Source organism: Porites lutea, chromosome 4, assembly GCF_958299795.1.
Source record: "Porites lutea chromosome 4, jaPorLute2.1, whole genome shotgun sequence".
Lineage (NCBI taxonomy): Eukaryota > Metazoa > Cnidaria > Anthozoa > Scleractinia > Poritidae > Porites > Porites lutea.
Window position 1 is genome coordinate 6,034,497 of NC_133204.1, and position 16,284 is coordinate 6,050,780.

Here is a 16,284-nt window from a genome sequence, read left to right on the forward strand (position 1 = left end):
CCCTGGAATTTAACCAGGCTACCCCAAATGCATACCAGACGATAGCCCCGTGTCTGTGCAACAACATGGCACCCAGCCAGACACAACCCCCCCTTAATTTGAGTGAGACATTGACCTTTGAAAGACAGGGGTAGCCCCGGTACAAAAACTCAGCGAATCCGCCCTCTAGCACAAAGCATAGTCTTTACAACAACCCCACCCCCCTGGAATTTAACCAGGCTACCCCAAATGCATACCAGATGATAGCCCTGTGTCTGTGCAACAACATGACACCCAGCTAGACACAACCCCCCCTTAATTTGAGGGAGACATTGGGCTTTGAAGGACAGGGGTAAGCCCAGGTACAAAAACCCAGCGAATCTGCACTCTAGCACAAAGCATAGTCTTTACAACAACCCCACCCCCCTGGAATTTAACCAGGCTACCCCAAATGCATACCAGATGATAGCCCTGTGTCTGTGCAACAACATGACACCCAGCCAGACACAACCCCCGCTTAATTTGAGGGAGACATTGAGCTTTGAAAGACAGGGGTAAGCCCAGGTACAAAAACCCAGCGAATCTGCACTCTAGCACAAAGCATAGTCTTTACAACAACCCCACCCCCCTGGAATTTAACCAGGCTACCCCAAATGCATACCAGATGATAGCCCTGTGTCTGTGCAACAACATGACACCCAGCCAGACACAACCCCCCCTTAATTTGAGGGAGACATTGAGCTTTGAAAGACAGGGGTAAGCCCAGGTACAAAAACCCAGCGAATCTGCACTCTAGCACAAAGCATAGTCTTTACAACAACCCCACCCCCCTGGAATTTAACCAGACTACCCCAAATGCATACCAGATGATAGCCCTGTGTCCGTGCAACAACATGACACTTAGTTTGACGGAAGCCCCCCTCAAAAAATATTATCTGGGCCAACGGGGGCAACAGCCCGTCCCTACGGGACGGACTGTTGCCCCCCTCGTGCAAATTTTCTGGAATTTGCACTGATTTCTGTCACTTCCAGGAAGTTATTTGAAGCCCATGGTTAAGAGGTGAGGGTGGTTAGTCCTGAAGAGCGAGATTGTTATTTTTACACTAAAAGTATCAGGGCTTTAAGCAAATTAAGTTTTAAAAGATTGCCTGCAATGTGCTGGACTTGACTTAAGATTTCAGGCAACCCGGTTTTCAAAACTCCAGGTAGATATCTCCAATTATTGACCTTTCTGCATCTTAACTGTCAATTCCTACTAACATTTTTATTTTTTACAGTGAAAGAGGCATTTGGATGGTGAATCCCTGGAGATAATTATCTCCAATTATTGACCTTTCTGCATCTTAACTGTCAATTCCTACTAACATTTTTATTTTTTACAGTGAAAGAGGCATTTGGATGGTGAATCCCTGGAGATATATACCTGGTTTTTTGAAAACCGGGCTACTAAAAAATGTCAGTCTCTCACACTGATTGTTAATTTGATGGCCCTTGTTACTTGAAAAGTAAAATCTCACCTCAAAAAGAAATTATTGAATACATGAGCTTCCATTTGATAGAATCATCTGTCTTGAAAGTAACAAAAGTGAAGTTTTCCTCATTAATCTGGAAAATAAGGCATTTTAAGAAGCAATTTTTAGTGTCGGTGTCACCGATTGCAAAGCCAATTCCCCAGTTCACCCCATTTTTAATTGAAGCTGGTCTCCCAAAAACGATCTAAGCCAACACTGCTCAACAATACCAAGTCCTAAAACCAGCAGTTCAACTGCTTGCTGACTAGGAACATTATCAACAGGGTGGGTCATTGCTTGCATGCAAACAGCACAAACAAACTGCATAAGAGTGCAAAAACACATCAAACTTTACAACAACCCCACTCCCCTGGAATTTAACCAGGCTACCCCAAATGCATACCAGATGATAGCCCTGTGTCTGTGCAACAACATGACACCCAGCCAGACACAACCCCCCCTTAATTTGAGTAAGACATTGACCTTTGAAAGACAGGGGTAGCCCCGGTACAAAAACTCAGCGAATCCGCCCTCTAGCACAAAGCATAGTCTTTACAACAACCCCACCCCCCTGGAATTTAACCAGGCTACCCCAAATGCATACCAGACGATAGCCCCGTGTCTGTGCAACAACATGGCACCCAGCCAGACACAACCCCCCCTTAATTTGAGTGAGACATTGACCTTTGAAAGACAGGGGTAGCCCCGGTACAAAAACTCAGCGAATCCGCCCTCTAGCACAAAGCATAGTCTTTACAACAACCCCACCCCCCTGGAATTTAACCAGGCTACCCCAAATGCATACCAGATGATAGCCCTGTGTCTGTGCAACAACATGACACCCAGCTAGACACAACCCCCCCTTAATTTGAGGGAGACATTGGGCTTTGAAGGACAGGGGTAAGCCCAGGTACAAAAACCCAGCGAATCTGCACTCTAGCACAAAGCATAGTCTTTACAACAACCCCACCCCCCTGGAATTTAACCAGGCTACCCCAAATGCATACCAGATGATAGCCCTGTGTCTGTGCAACAACATGACACCCAGCCAGACACAACCCCCGCTTAATTTGAGGGAGACATTGAGCTTTGAAAGACAGGGGTAAGCCCAGGTACAAAAACCCAGCGAATCTGCACTCTAGCACAAAGCATAGTCTTTACAACAACCCCACCCCCCTGGAATTTAACCAGGCTACCCCAAATGCATACCAGATGATAGCCCTGTGTCTGTGCAACAACATGACACCCAGCCAGACACAACCCCCCCTTAATTTGAGGGAGACATTGAGCTTTGAAAGACAGGGGTAAGCCCAGGTACAAAAACCCAGCGAATCTGCACTCTAGCACAAAGCATAGTCTTTACAACAACCCCACCCCCCTGGAATTTAACCAGACTACCCCAAATGCATACCAGATGATAGCCCTGTGTCCGTGCAACAACATGACACTTAGTTTGACGGAAGCCCCCCTCAAAAAATATTATCTGGGCCAACGGGGGCAACAGCCCGTCCCTACGGGACGGACTGTTGCCCCCCTCGTGCAAATTTTCTGGAATTTGCACTGATTTCTGTCACTTCCAGGAAGTTATTTGAAGCCCATGGTTAAGAGGTGAGGGTGGTTAGTCCTGAAGAGCGAGATTGTTATTTTTACACTAAAAGTATCAGGGCTTTAAGCAAATTAAGTTTTAAAAGATTGCCTGCAATGTGCTGGACTTGACTTAAGATTTCAGGCAACCCGGTTTTCAAAACTCCAGGTAGATATCTCCAATTATTGACCTTTCTGCATCTTAACTGTCAATTCCTACTAACATTTTTATTTTTTACAGTGAAAGAGGCATTTGGATGGTGAATCCCTGGAGATAATTATCTCCAATTATTGACCTTTCTGCATCTTAACTGTCAATTCCTACTAACATTTTTATTTTTTACAGTGAAAGAGGCATTTGGATGGTGAATCCCTGGAGATATATACCTGGTTTTTTGAAAACCGGGCTACTAAAAAATGTCAGTCTCTCACACTGATTGTTAATTTGATGGCCCTTGTTACTTGAAAAGTAAAATCTCACCTCAAAAAGAAATTATTGAATACATGAGCTTCCATTTGATAGAATCATCTGTCTTGAAAGTAACAAAAGTGAAGTTTTCCTCATTAATCTGGAAAATAAGGCATTTTAAGAAGCAATTTTTAGTGTCGGTGTCACCGATTGCAAAGCCAATTCCCCAGTTCACCCCATTTTTAATTGAAGCTGGTCTCCCAAAAACAATCTAAGCCAACACTGCTCAACAATACCAAGTCCTAAAACCAGCAGTTCAACTGCTTGCTGACTAGGAACATTATCAACAGGGTGGGTCATTGCTTGCATGCAAACAGCACAAACAAACTGCATAAGAGTGCAAAAACACATCAAACTTTACAACAACCCCACTCCCCTGGAATTTAACCAGGCTACCCCAAATGCATACCAGACGATAGCCCCGTGTCTGTGCAACAACATGGCACCCAGCCAGACACAACCCCCCCTTAACTTGAGTAAGACATTGACCTTTGAAAGACAGGGGTAGCCCCGGTACAAAAACTCAGCGAATCCGCCCTCTAGCACAAAGCATAGTCTTTACAACAACCCCACCCCCCTGGAATTTAACCAGGCTACCCCAAATGCATACCAGACGATAGCCCCGTGTCTGTGCAACAACATGGCACCCAGCCAGACACAACCCCCCCTTAATTTGAGTGAGACATTGACCTTTGAAAGACAGGGGTAGCCCCGGTACAAAAACTCAGCGAATCCGCCCTCTAGCACAAAGCATAGTCTTTACAACAACCCCACCCCCCTGGAATTTAACCAGGCTACCCCAAATGCATACCAGATGATAGCTCTGTGTCTGTGCAACAACATGACACCCAGCTAGACACAACCCCCCCTTAATTTGAGGGAGACATTGGGCTTTGAAGGACAGGGGTAAGCCCAGGTACAAAAACCCAGCGAATCTGCACTCTAGCACAAAGCATAGTCTTTACAACAACCCCACCCCCCTGAAATTTAACCAGACTACCCCAAATGCATACCAGATGATAGCCCTGTGTCTGTGCAACAACATGACACCCAGCCAGACACAACCCCCCCTTAATTTAAGGGAGACATTGAGCTTTGAAAGAGAGGGTTAAGCCCAGGTACAAAAACCCAGCGAATCTGCACTCTAGCACAAAGCATAGTCTTTACAACAACCCCACCCCCCTGGAATTTAACCAGGCTACCCCAAATGCATACCAGATGATAGCCCTGTGTCTGTGCAACAACATGACACCCAGCCAGACACAACCCCCCCTTAATTTGAGGGAGACATTGAGCTTTGAAAGACAGGGGTAAGCCCAGGTACAAAAACCCAGCGAATCTGCACTCTAGCACAAAGCATAGTCTTTACAACAACCCCACCCCCCTGGAATTTAACCAGGCTACCCCAAATGCATACCAGATGATAGCCCTGTGTCTGTGCAACAACATGACACCCAGCCAGACACAACCCCCCCTTAATTTGAGGGAGACATTGAGCTTTGAAAGACAGGGGTAAGTCCAGGTACAAAAACCCAGCGAATCTGCACTCTAGCACAAAGCATAGTCTTTACAACAACCCCACCCCCCTGGAATTTAACCAGGCTACCCCAAATGCATACCAGATGATAGCCCTGTGTCTGTGCAACAACATGACACCCAGCCAGACACAACCCCCCCTTAATTTGAGGGAGACATTGAGCTTTGAAAGACAGGGGTAAGCCCAGGTACAAAAACCCAGCGAATCTGCACTCTAGCACAAAGCATAGTCTTTACAACAACCCCACCCCCCTGGAATTTAACCAGGCTACCCCAAATGCATACCAGATGATAGCCCTGTGTCTGTGCAACAACATGACACCCAGCCAGACACAACCCCCCCTTAATTTGAGGGAGACATTGAGCTTTGAAAGACAAGGGTAAGCCCAGGTACAAAAACCCAGCGAATCTGCACTCTAGCACAAAGCATAGTCTTTACAACAACCCCACCCCCCTGGAATTTAACCAGGCTACCCCAAATGCATACCAGATGATAGCCCTGTGTCTGTGCAACAACATCACACCCAGCCAGACACAACCCCCCCTTAATTTGAGGGAGACATTGAGCTTTGAAAGACAGGGGTTAGCCCAGGTACAAAAACCCAGCGAATCTGCACTCTAGCACAAAGCATAGTCTTTACAACAACCCCACCCCCCTGGAATTTAACCAGGCTACCCCAAATGCATACCAGATGATAGCCCTGTGTCTGTGCAACAACATGACACCCAGCCAGACACAACCCCCCCTTAATTTGAGGGAGACATTGAGCTTTGAAAGACAGGGGTAAGCCCAGGTACAAAAACCCAGCGAATCTGCACTCTAGCACAAAGCATAGTCTTTACAACAACCCCACCCCCCTGGAATTTAACCAGACTACCCCAAAGGCATACCAGATGATAGCCCTGTGTCCGTGCAACAACATGACACTTAGTTTGACGGAAGCCCCCCTCAAAAAATATTATCTGGGCCAACGGGGGCAACAGCCCGTTCCTACGGGACGGACTGTTGCCCCCCTCGTGCAAATTTTCTGGAATTTGCACTGATTTCTGTCACTTCCAGGAAGTTATTTGAAGCCCATGGTTAAGAGGTGAGGGTGGTTAGTCCTGAAGAGCGAGATTGTTATTTTTACACTAAAAGTATCAGGGCTTTAAGCAAATTAAGTTTTAAAAGATTGCCTGCAATGTGCTGGACTTGACTTAAGATTTCAGGCAACCCGGTTTTCAAAACTCCAGGTAGATATCTCCAATTATTGACCTTTCTGCATCTTAACTGTCAATTCCTACTAACATTTTTATTTTTTACAGTGAAAGAGGCATTTGGATGGTGAATCCCTGGAGATAATTATCTCCAATTATTGACCTTTCTGCATCTTAACTGTCAATTCCTACTAACATTTTTATTTTTTACAGTGAAAGAGGCATTTGGATGGTGAATCCCTGGAGATATATACCTGGTTTTTTGAAAACCGGGCTACTAAAAAATGTCAGTCTCTCACACTGATTGTTAATTTGATGGCCCTTGTTACTTGAAAAGTAAAATCTCACCTCAAAAAGAAATTATTGAATACATGAGCTTCCATTTGATAGAATCATCTGTCTTGAAAGTAACAAAAGTGAAGTTTTCCTCATTAATCTGGAAAATAAGGCATTTTAAGAAGCAATTTTTAGTGTCGGTGTCACCGATTGCAAAGCCAATTCCCCAGTTCACCCCATTTTTAATTGAAGCTGGTCTCCCAAAAACAATCTAAGCCAACACTGCTCAACAATACCAAGTCCTAAAACCAGCAGTTCAACTGCTTGCTGACTAGGAACATTATCAACAGGGTGGGTCATTGCTTGCATGCAAACAGCACAAACAAACTGCATAAGAGTGCAAAAACACATCAAACTTTACAACAACCCCACTCCCCTGGAATTTAACCAGGCTACCCCAAATGCATACCAGACGATAGCCCCGTGTCTGTGCAACAACATGGCACCCAGCCAGACACAACCCCCCCTTAACTTGAGTAAGACATTGACCTTTGAAAGACAGGGGTAGCCCCGGTACAAAAACTCAGCGAATCCGCCCTCTAGCACAAAGCATAGTCTTTACAACAACCCCACCCCCCTGGAATTTAACCAGGCTACCCCAAATGCATACCAGACGATAGCCCCGTGTCTGTGCAACAACATGGCACCCAGCCAGACACAACCCCCCCTTAATTTGAGTGAGACATTGACCTTTGAAAGACAGGGGTAGCCCCGGTACAAAAACTCAGCGAATCCGCCCTCTAGCACAAAGCATAGTCTTTACAACAACCCCACCCCCCTGGAATTTAACCAGGCTACCCCAAATGCATACCAGATGATAGCTCTGTGTCTGTGCAACAACATGACACCCAGCTAGACACAACCCCCCCTTAATTTGAGGGAGACATTGGGCTTTGAAGGACAGGGGTAAGCCCAGGTACAAAAACCCAGCGAATCTGCACTCTAGCACAAAGCATAGTCTTTACAACAACCCCACCCCCCTGAAATTTAACCAGACTACCCCAAATGCATACCAGATGATAGCCCTGTGTCTGTGCAACAACATGACACCCAGCCAGACACAACCCCCCCTTAATTTAAGGGAGACATTGAGCTTTGAAAGAGAGGGTTAAGCCCAGGTACAAAAACCCAGCGAATCTGCACTCTAGCACAAAGCATAGTCTTTACAACAACCCCACCCCCCTGGAATTTAACCAGGCTACCCCAAATGCATACCAGATGATAGCCCTGTGTCTGTGCAACAACATGACACCCAGCCAGACACAACCCCCCCTTAATTTGAGGGAGACATTGAGCTTTGAAAGACAGGGGTAAGCCCAGGTACAAAAACCCAGCGAATCTGCACTCTAGCACAAAGCATAGTCTTTACAACAACCCCACCCCCCTGGAATTTAACCAGGCTACCCCAAATGCATACCAGATGATAGCCCTGTGTCTGTGCAACAACATGACACCCAGCCAGACACAACCCCCCCTTAATTTGAGGGAGACATTGAGCTTTGAAAGACAGGGGTAAGTCCAGGTACAAAAACCCAGCGAATCTGCACTCTAGCACAAAGCATAGTCTTTACAACAACCCCACCCCCCTGGAATTTAACCAGGCTACCCCAAATGCATACCAGATGATAGCCCTGTGTCTGTGCAACAACATGACACCCAGCCAGACACAACCCCCCCTTAATTTGAGGGAGACATTGAGCTTTGAAAGACAGGGGTAAGCCCAGGTACAAAAACCCAGCGAATCTGCACTCTAGCACAAAGCATAGTCTTTACAACAACCCCACCCCCCTGGAATTTAACCAGGCTACCCCAAATGCATACCAGATGATAGCCCTGTGTCTGTGCAACAACATGACACCCAGCCAGACACAACCCCCCCTTAATTTGAGGGAGACATTGAGCTTTGAAAGACAAGGGTAAGCCCAGGTACAAAAACCCAGCGAATCTGCACTCTAGCACAAAGCATAGTCTTTACAACAACCCCACCCCCCTGGAATTTAACCAGGCTACCCCAAATGCATACCAGATGATAGCCCTGTGTCTGTGCAACAACATCACACCCAGCCAGACACAACCCCCCCTTAATTTGAGGGAGACATTGAGCTTTGAAAGACAGGGGTTAGCCCAGGTACAAAAACCCAGCGAATCTGCACTCTAGCACAAAGCATAGTCTTTACAACAACCCCACCCCCCTGGAATTTAACCAGGCTACCCCAAATGCATACCAGATGATAGCCCTGTGTCTGTGCAACAACATGACACCCAGCCAGACACAACCCCCCCTTAATTTGAGGGAGACATTGAGCTTTGAAAGACAGGGGTAAGCCCAGGTACAAAAACCCAGCGAATCTGCACTCTAGCACAAAGCATAGTCTTTACAACAACCCCACCCCCCTGGAATTTAACCAGACTACCCCAAAGGCATACCAGATGATAGCCCTGTGTCCGTGCAACAACATGACACTTAGTTTGACGGAAGCCCCCCTCAAAAAATATTATCTGGGCCAACGGGGGCAACAGCCCGTTCCTACGGGACGGACTGTTGCCCCCCTCGTGCAAATTTTCTGGAATTTGCACTGATTTCTGTCACTTCCAGGAAGTTATTTGAAGCCCATGGTTAAGAGGTGAGGGTGGTTAGTCCTGAAGAGCGAGATTGTTATTTTTACACTAAAAGTATCAGGGCTTTAAGCAAATTAAGTTTTAAAAGATTGCCTGCAATGTGCTGGACTTGACTTAAGATTTCAGGCAACCCGGTTTTCAAAACTCCAGGTAGATATCTCCAATTATTGACCTTTCTGCATCTTAACTGTCAATTCCTACTAACATTTTTATTTTTTACAGTGAAAGAGGCATTTGGATGGTGAATCCCTGGAGATATATACCTGGTTTTTTGAAAACCGGGCTACTAAAAAATGTCAGTCTCTCACACTGATTGTTAATTTGATGGCCCTTGTTACTTGAAAAGTAAAATCTCACCTCAAAAAGAAATTATTGAATACATGAGCTTCCATTTGATAGAATCATCTGTCTTGAAAGTAACAAAAGTGAAGTTTTCCTCATTAATCTGGAAAATAAGGCATTTTAAGAAGCAATTTTTAGTGTCGGTGTCACCGATTGCAAAGCCAATTCCCCAGTTCACCCCATTTTTAATTGAAGCTGGTCTCCCAAAAACAATCTAAGCCAACACTGCTCAACAATACCAAGTCCTAAAACCAGCAGTTCAACTGCTTGCTGACTAGGAACATTATCAACAGGGTGGGTCATTGCTTGCATGCAAACAGCACAAACAAACTGCATAAGAGTGCAAAAACACATCAAACTTTACAACAACCCCACTCCCCTGGAATTTAACCAGGCTACCCCAAATGCATACCAGACGATAGCCCCGTGTCTGTGCAACAACATGGCACCCAGCCAGACACAACCCCCCCTTAATTTGAGTAAGACATTGACCTTTGAAAGACAGGGGTAGCCCCGGTACAAAAACTCAGCGAATCCGCCCTCTAGCACAAAGCATAGTCTTTACAACAACCCCACCCCCCTGGAATTTAACCAGGCTACCCCAAATGCATACCAGACGATAGCCCCGTGTCTGTGCAACAACATGGCACCCAGCCAGACACAACCCCCCCTAAATTTGAGTGAGACATTGACCTTTGAAAGACAGGGGTAGCCCCGGTACAAAAACTCAGCGAATCCGCCCTCTAGCACAAAGCATAGTCTTTACAACAACCCCACCCCCCTGGAATTTAACCAGGCTACCCCAAATGCATACCAGATGATAGCCCTGTGTCTCTGCAACAACATGACACCCAGCTAGACACAACCCCCCCTTAATTTGAGGGAGACATTGGGCTTTGAAGGACAGGGGTAAGCCCAGGTACAAAAACCCAGCGAATCTGCACTCTAGCACAAAGCATAGTCTTTACAACAACCCCACCCCCCTGAAATTTAACCAGGCTACCCCAAATGCATACCAGATGATAGCCCTGTGTCTGTGCAACAACATGACACCCAGCCAGACACAACCCCCCCTTAATTTAAGGGAGACATTGAGCTTTGAAAGAGAGGGGTAAGCCCAGGTACAAAAACCCAGCGAATCTGCACTCTAGCACAAAGCATAGTCTTTACAACAACCCCACCCCCCTGGAATTTAACCAGGCTACCCCAAATGCATACCAGATGATAGCCCTGTGTCTGTGCAACAACATGACACCCAGCCAGACACAACTCCCCCTTAATTTGAGGGAGACATTGAGCTTTGAAAGACAGGGGTAAGCCCAGGTACAAAAACCCAGCGAATCTGCACTCTAGCACAAAGCATAGTCTTTACAACAACCCCACCCCCCTGGAATTTAACCAGGCTACCCCAAATGCATACCAGATGATAGCCCTGTGTCTGTGCAACAACATGACACCCAGCCAGACACAACCCCCCCTTAATTTGAGGGAGACATTGAGCTTTGAAAGACAGGGGTAAGCCCAGGTACAAAAACCCAGCGAATCTGCACTCTAGCACAAAGCATAGTCTTTACAACAACCCCACCCCCCTGGAATTTAACCAGACTACCCCAAATGCATACCAGATGATAGCCCTGTGTCCGTGCAACAACATGACACTTAGTTTGACGGAAGCCCCCCTCAAAAAATATTATCTGGGCCAACGGGGGCAACAGCCCGTCCCTACGGGACGGACTGTTGCCCCCCTCGTGCAAATTTTCTGGAATTTGCACTGATTTCTGTCACTTCCAGGAAGTTATTTGAAGCCCATGGTTAAGAGGTGAGGGTGGTTAGTCCTGAAGAGCGAGATTGTTATTTTTACACTAAAAGTATCAGGGCTTTAAGCAAATTAAGTTTTAAAAGATTGCCTGCAATGTGCTGGACTTGACTTAAGATTTCAGGCAACCCGGTTTTCAAAACTCCAGGTAGATATCTCCAATTATTGACCTTTCTGCATCTTAACTGTCAATTCCTACTAACATTTTTATTTTTTACAGTGAAAGAGGCATTTGGATGGTGAATCCCTGGAGATAATTATCTCCAATTATTGACCTTTCTGCATCTTAACTGTCAATTCCTACTAACATTTTTATTTTTTACAGTGAAAGAGGCATTTGGATGGTGAATCCCTGGAGATATATACCTGGTTTTTTGAAAACCGGGCTACTAAAAAATGTCAGTCTCTCACACTGATTGTTAATTTGATGGCCCTTGTTACTTGAAAAGTAAAATCTCACCTCAAAAAGAAATTATTGAATACATGAGCTTCCATTTGATAGAATCATCTGTCTTGAAAGTAACAAAAGTGAAGTTTTCCTCATTAATCTGGAAAATAAGGCATTTTAAGAAGCAATTTTTAGTGTCGGTGTCACCGATTGCAAAGCCAATTCCCCAGTTCACCCCATTTTTAATTGAAGCTGGTCTCCCAAAAACAATCTAAGCCAACACTGCTCAACAATACCAAGTCCTAAAACCAGCAGTTCAACTGCTTGCTGACTAGGAACATTATCAACAGGGTGGGTCATTGCTTGCATGCAAACAGCACAAACAAACTGCATAAGAGTGCAAAAACACATCAAACTTTACAACAACCCCACTCCCCTGGAATTTAACCAGGCTACCCCAAATGCATACCAGACGATAGCCCCGTGTCTGTGCAACAACATGGCACCCAGCCAGACACAACCCCCCCTTAATTTGAGTAAGACATTGACCTTTGAAAGACAGGGGTAGCCCCGGTACAAAAACTCAGCGAATCCGCCCTCTAGCACAAAGCATAGTCTTTACAACAACCCCACCCCCCTGGAATTTAACCAGGCTACCCCAAATGCATACCAGATGATAGCCCTGTGTCTGTGCAACAACATGACACCCAGCCAGACACAACCCCCCCTTAATTTGAGGGAGACATTGGGCTTTGAAGGACAGGGGTAAGCCCAGGTACAAAAACCCAGCGAATCTGCACTCTAGCACAAAGCATAGTCTTTACAACAACCCCACCCCCCTGGAATTTAACCAGGCTACCCCAAATGCATACCAGATGATAGCCCTGTGTCTGTGCAACAACATGACACCCAGCCAGACACAACCCCCCCTTAATTTAAGGGAGACATTGAGCTTTGAAAGACAGGGGTAAGCCCAGGTACAAAAACCCAGCGAATCTGCACTCTAGCACAAAGCATAGTCTTTACAACAACCCCACCCCCCTGGAATTTAACCAGGCTACCCCAAATGCATACCAGATGATAGCCCTGTGTCTGTGCAACAACATGACACCCAGCCAGACACAACCCCTCCTTAATTTGAGGGAGACATTGAGCTTTGAAAGACAGGGGTAAGCCCAGGTACAAAAACCCAGCGAATCTACACTCTAGCACAAAGCATAGTCTTTACAACAACCCCACCCCCCTGGAATTTAACCAGGCTACCCCAAATGCATACCAGATGATAGCCCTGTGGCTGTGCAACAACATGACACCCAGCCAGACACAACCCCCCCTTAATTTGAGTGAGACATTGACCTTTGAAAGACAGGGGTAGCCCCGGTACAAAAACTCAGCGAATCCGCCCTCTAGCACAAAGCATAGTCTTTACAACAACCCCACCCCCCTGGAATTTAACCAGGCTACCCCAAATGCATACCAGATGATAGCCCTGTGTCTGTGCAACAACATGACACCCAGCCAGACACAACCCCCCCTTAATTTGAGGGAGACATTGGGCTTTGAAGGACAGGGGTAAGCCCGGTACAAAAACCCAGCGAATCTGCACTCTAGCACAAAGCAGTCTTTACAACAACCCCACCCCCCTGGAATTTAACCAGGCTACCCCAAATGCATACCAGATGATAGCCCTGTGTCTGTGCAACAACATGACTTCCAGCCAGACACAACCCCCCCTTAATTTAAGGGAGACATTGAGCTTTGAAAGACAGGGGTAAGCCCAGGTACAAAAACCCAGCGAATCTGCACTCTAGCACAAAGCATAGTCTTTACAACAACCCCACCCCCCTGGAATTTAACCAGGCTACCCCAAATGCATACCAGATGATAGCCCTGTGTCTGTGCAACAACATGACACCCAGCCAGACACAACCCCCCCTTAATTTGAGGGAGACATTGAGCTTTGAAAGACAGGGGTAAGCCCAGGTACAAAAACCCAGCGAATCTGCACTCTAGCACAAAGCATAGTCTTTACAACAACCCCACCCCCCTGGAATTTAACCAGGCTACCCCAAATGCATACCAGATGATAGCCCTGTGTCTGTGCAACAACATGACACCCAGCCAGTCACAACCCCCCCTTAATTTGAGGTAGACATTGAGCTTTGAAAGACAGGGGTAAGCCCAGGTACAAAAACCCAGCGAATCTGCACTCTAGCACAAAGCATAGTCTTTACAACAACCCCACCCCCCTGGAATTTAACCAGGCTACCCCAAATGCATACCAGATGATAGCCCTGTGTCTGTGCAACAACATGACACCCAGCCAGACACAACCCCCCCTTAATTTGAGGGAGACATTGAGCTTTGAAAGACAGGGGTAAGCCCAGGTACAAAAACCCAGCGAATCTGCACTCTAGCACAAAGCATAGTCTTTACAACAACCCCACCCCCCTGGAATTTAACCAGGCTACCCCAAATGCATACCAGATGATAGCCCTGTGTCTGTGCAACAACATGACACCCAGCCAGACACAACCCCCGCTTAATTTGAGGGAGACATTGAGCTTTGAAAGACAGGGGTAAGCCCAGGTACAAAAACCCAGCGAATCTGCACTCTAGCACAAAGCATAGTCTTTACAACAACCCCACCCCCCTGGAATTTAACCAGGCTACCCCAAATGCATACCAGATGATAGCCCTGTGTCTGTGCAACAACATGACACCCAGCCAGACACAACCCCCCCTTAATTTGAGGGAGACATTGAGCTTTGAAAGACAGGGGTAAGCCCAGGTACAAAAACCCAGCGAATCTGCACTCTAGCACAAAGCATAGTCTTTACAACAACCCCACCCCCCTGGAATTTAACCAGACTACCCCAAATGCATACCAGATGATAGCCCTGTGTCCGTGCAACAACATGACACTTAGTTTGACGGAAGCCCCCCTCAAAAAATATTATCTGGGCCAACGGGGGCAACAGCCCGTCCCTACGGGACGGACTGTTGCCCCCCTCGTGCAAATTTTCTGGAATTTGCACTGATTTCTGTCACTTCCAGGAAGTTATTTGAAGCCCATGGTTAAGAGGTGAGGGTGGTTAGTCCTGAAGAGCGAGATTGTTATTTTTACACTAAAAGTATCAGGGCTTTAAGCAAATTAAGTTTTAAAAGATTGCCTGCAATGTGCTGGACTTGACTTAAGATTTCAGGCAACCCGGTTTTCAAAACTCCAGGTAGATATATATATATATATATATATTTTGTTATTTTTTTTATTTTTTTTTTCCCTATAAACCCTATAAAATGTTACGTTGCGCAATATCAGTAGCCTGCGCCACAGGCTAGACGAAACTTAACTCAGGGGCACCCAACGTCAGTTTTTCGGAAATTATCTGTTCGGAAGACGATTTGAGATCTAGAATTTTCGGAACACTTGTTGTAAAATTTCTTGCTTGCCTACCTCTCCTAGGATTTTCGAACATTTAAAAAATGGTATAATTGCCCATTTTTAACGTATTTTTACCCCAAAAAGGTCCGTAGAGTTTTTAGAAGCCTTTTTCTGGCTGAAATTTTCGAAAAGGTAAGTTTTGATCCCTATAATTTTCGGAACACTAGAATTCAGCTAGGAAATCCGAACACATGAAAAAATTTTAGGGGATGAAAATATGCCTATATCTACCGTTTAAATACTAAAATACGTTTAACAATGCTATGTTGAAGTGGTTTTTAACTATATTCTCGTTGGGTGCCCCTGTTAACTGTAGTCACTGTGGTTAAGTCAGTCGTCTGCGAAACAGCAGCGAAATCCCTGCTCTGGGCCCCCACCTGTGTACCAGGATTGGAGTGCGCGCCATGATTGTCCTGTTAAAAAAGCCATTGTTGATTTGCGAATCAGGTTGAAAGAAAATTAGAAAAGCATTCCGGTTATTCCTAGAGTCTGTTGGGGGGGCCTGGAACAAGTTGATATGGGCGCTGCTTCGGAGACGTTACTAACCAGGGTTAAATTACATCTGCGACGCAGGCTACATATCAGCAGGTGTATAATTTTCAACGTGCACTCACGTATTGAGTTTGGGACGCCTTAGCAAGCCCGTGAGTGCGGTAACTCAGTGATAATGTGTCGTAGCAGGGAACCAAAAGAGGCAGGGCATGTGATGTACATGTCCTGCCTCAGCCATGACACATGTAAGAATCTCCGATTTTCTGATAAGCATTGATGCTGATAATAGTATATAAAATTCCGAAAACTGTCATGTCATGACTGTCTTCTTAGGATTCATATTATATACAGCATGTTGTAAGCCTAATATAAATCCAGCCTTCCAAGTGGATTTATCCTTTAAGTGAGGATTCTTAAGATTCGAAGCCATTTCGCGATTCCGAATGAAGGCGGGACGGGACAGACGACACTCATCGTCGTCAGTTCCATCACATTTCAGCTTATAACTTGGTTTCAAAATAGTTTGTGAATGACTCTGCAGTCTTCTCTTGACGAATCTCCTGGGGATTT

The 16,284-nt window shown here is 45.8% G+C and overlaps 1 protein-coding gene across 1 annotated transcript in view; it reads right to left on the reverse strand.

The window, feature by feature from the left end:
• Positions 1–16,206: 16,206 nt before the first annotated feature.
• The window catches only part of LOC140934877 (adhesion G-protein coupled receptor D1-like), a 14,151-nt gene continuing 14,073 nt past the window's right edge, over positions 16,207–16,284 (reverse strand). Inside the window, exon 16 of the mRNA XM_073384439.1 lies at positions 16,207–16,284. This exon is cut by the window's right edge and continues 122 nt beyond it. Coding sequence (XP_073240540.1) covers positions 16,215–16,284 — 70 coding nt within the window. The 3' untranslated portion in view covers positions 16,207–16,214.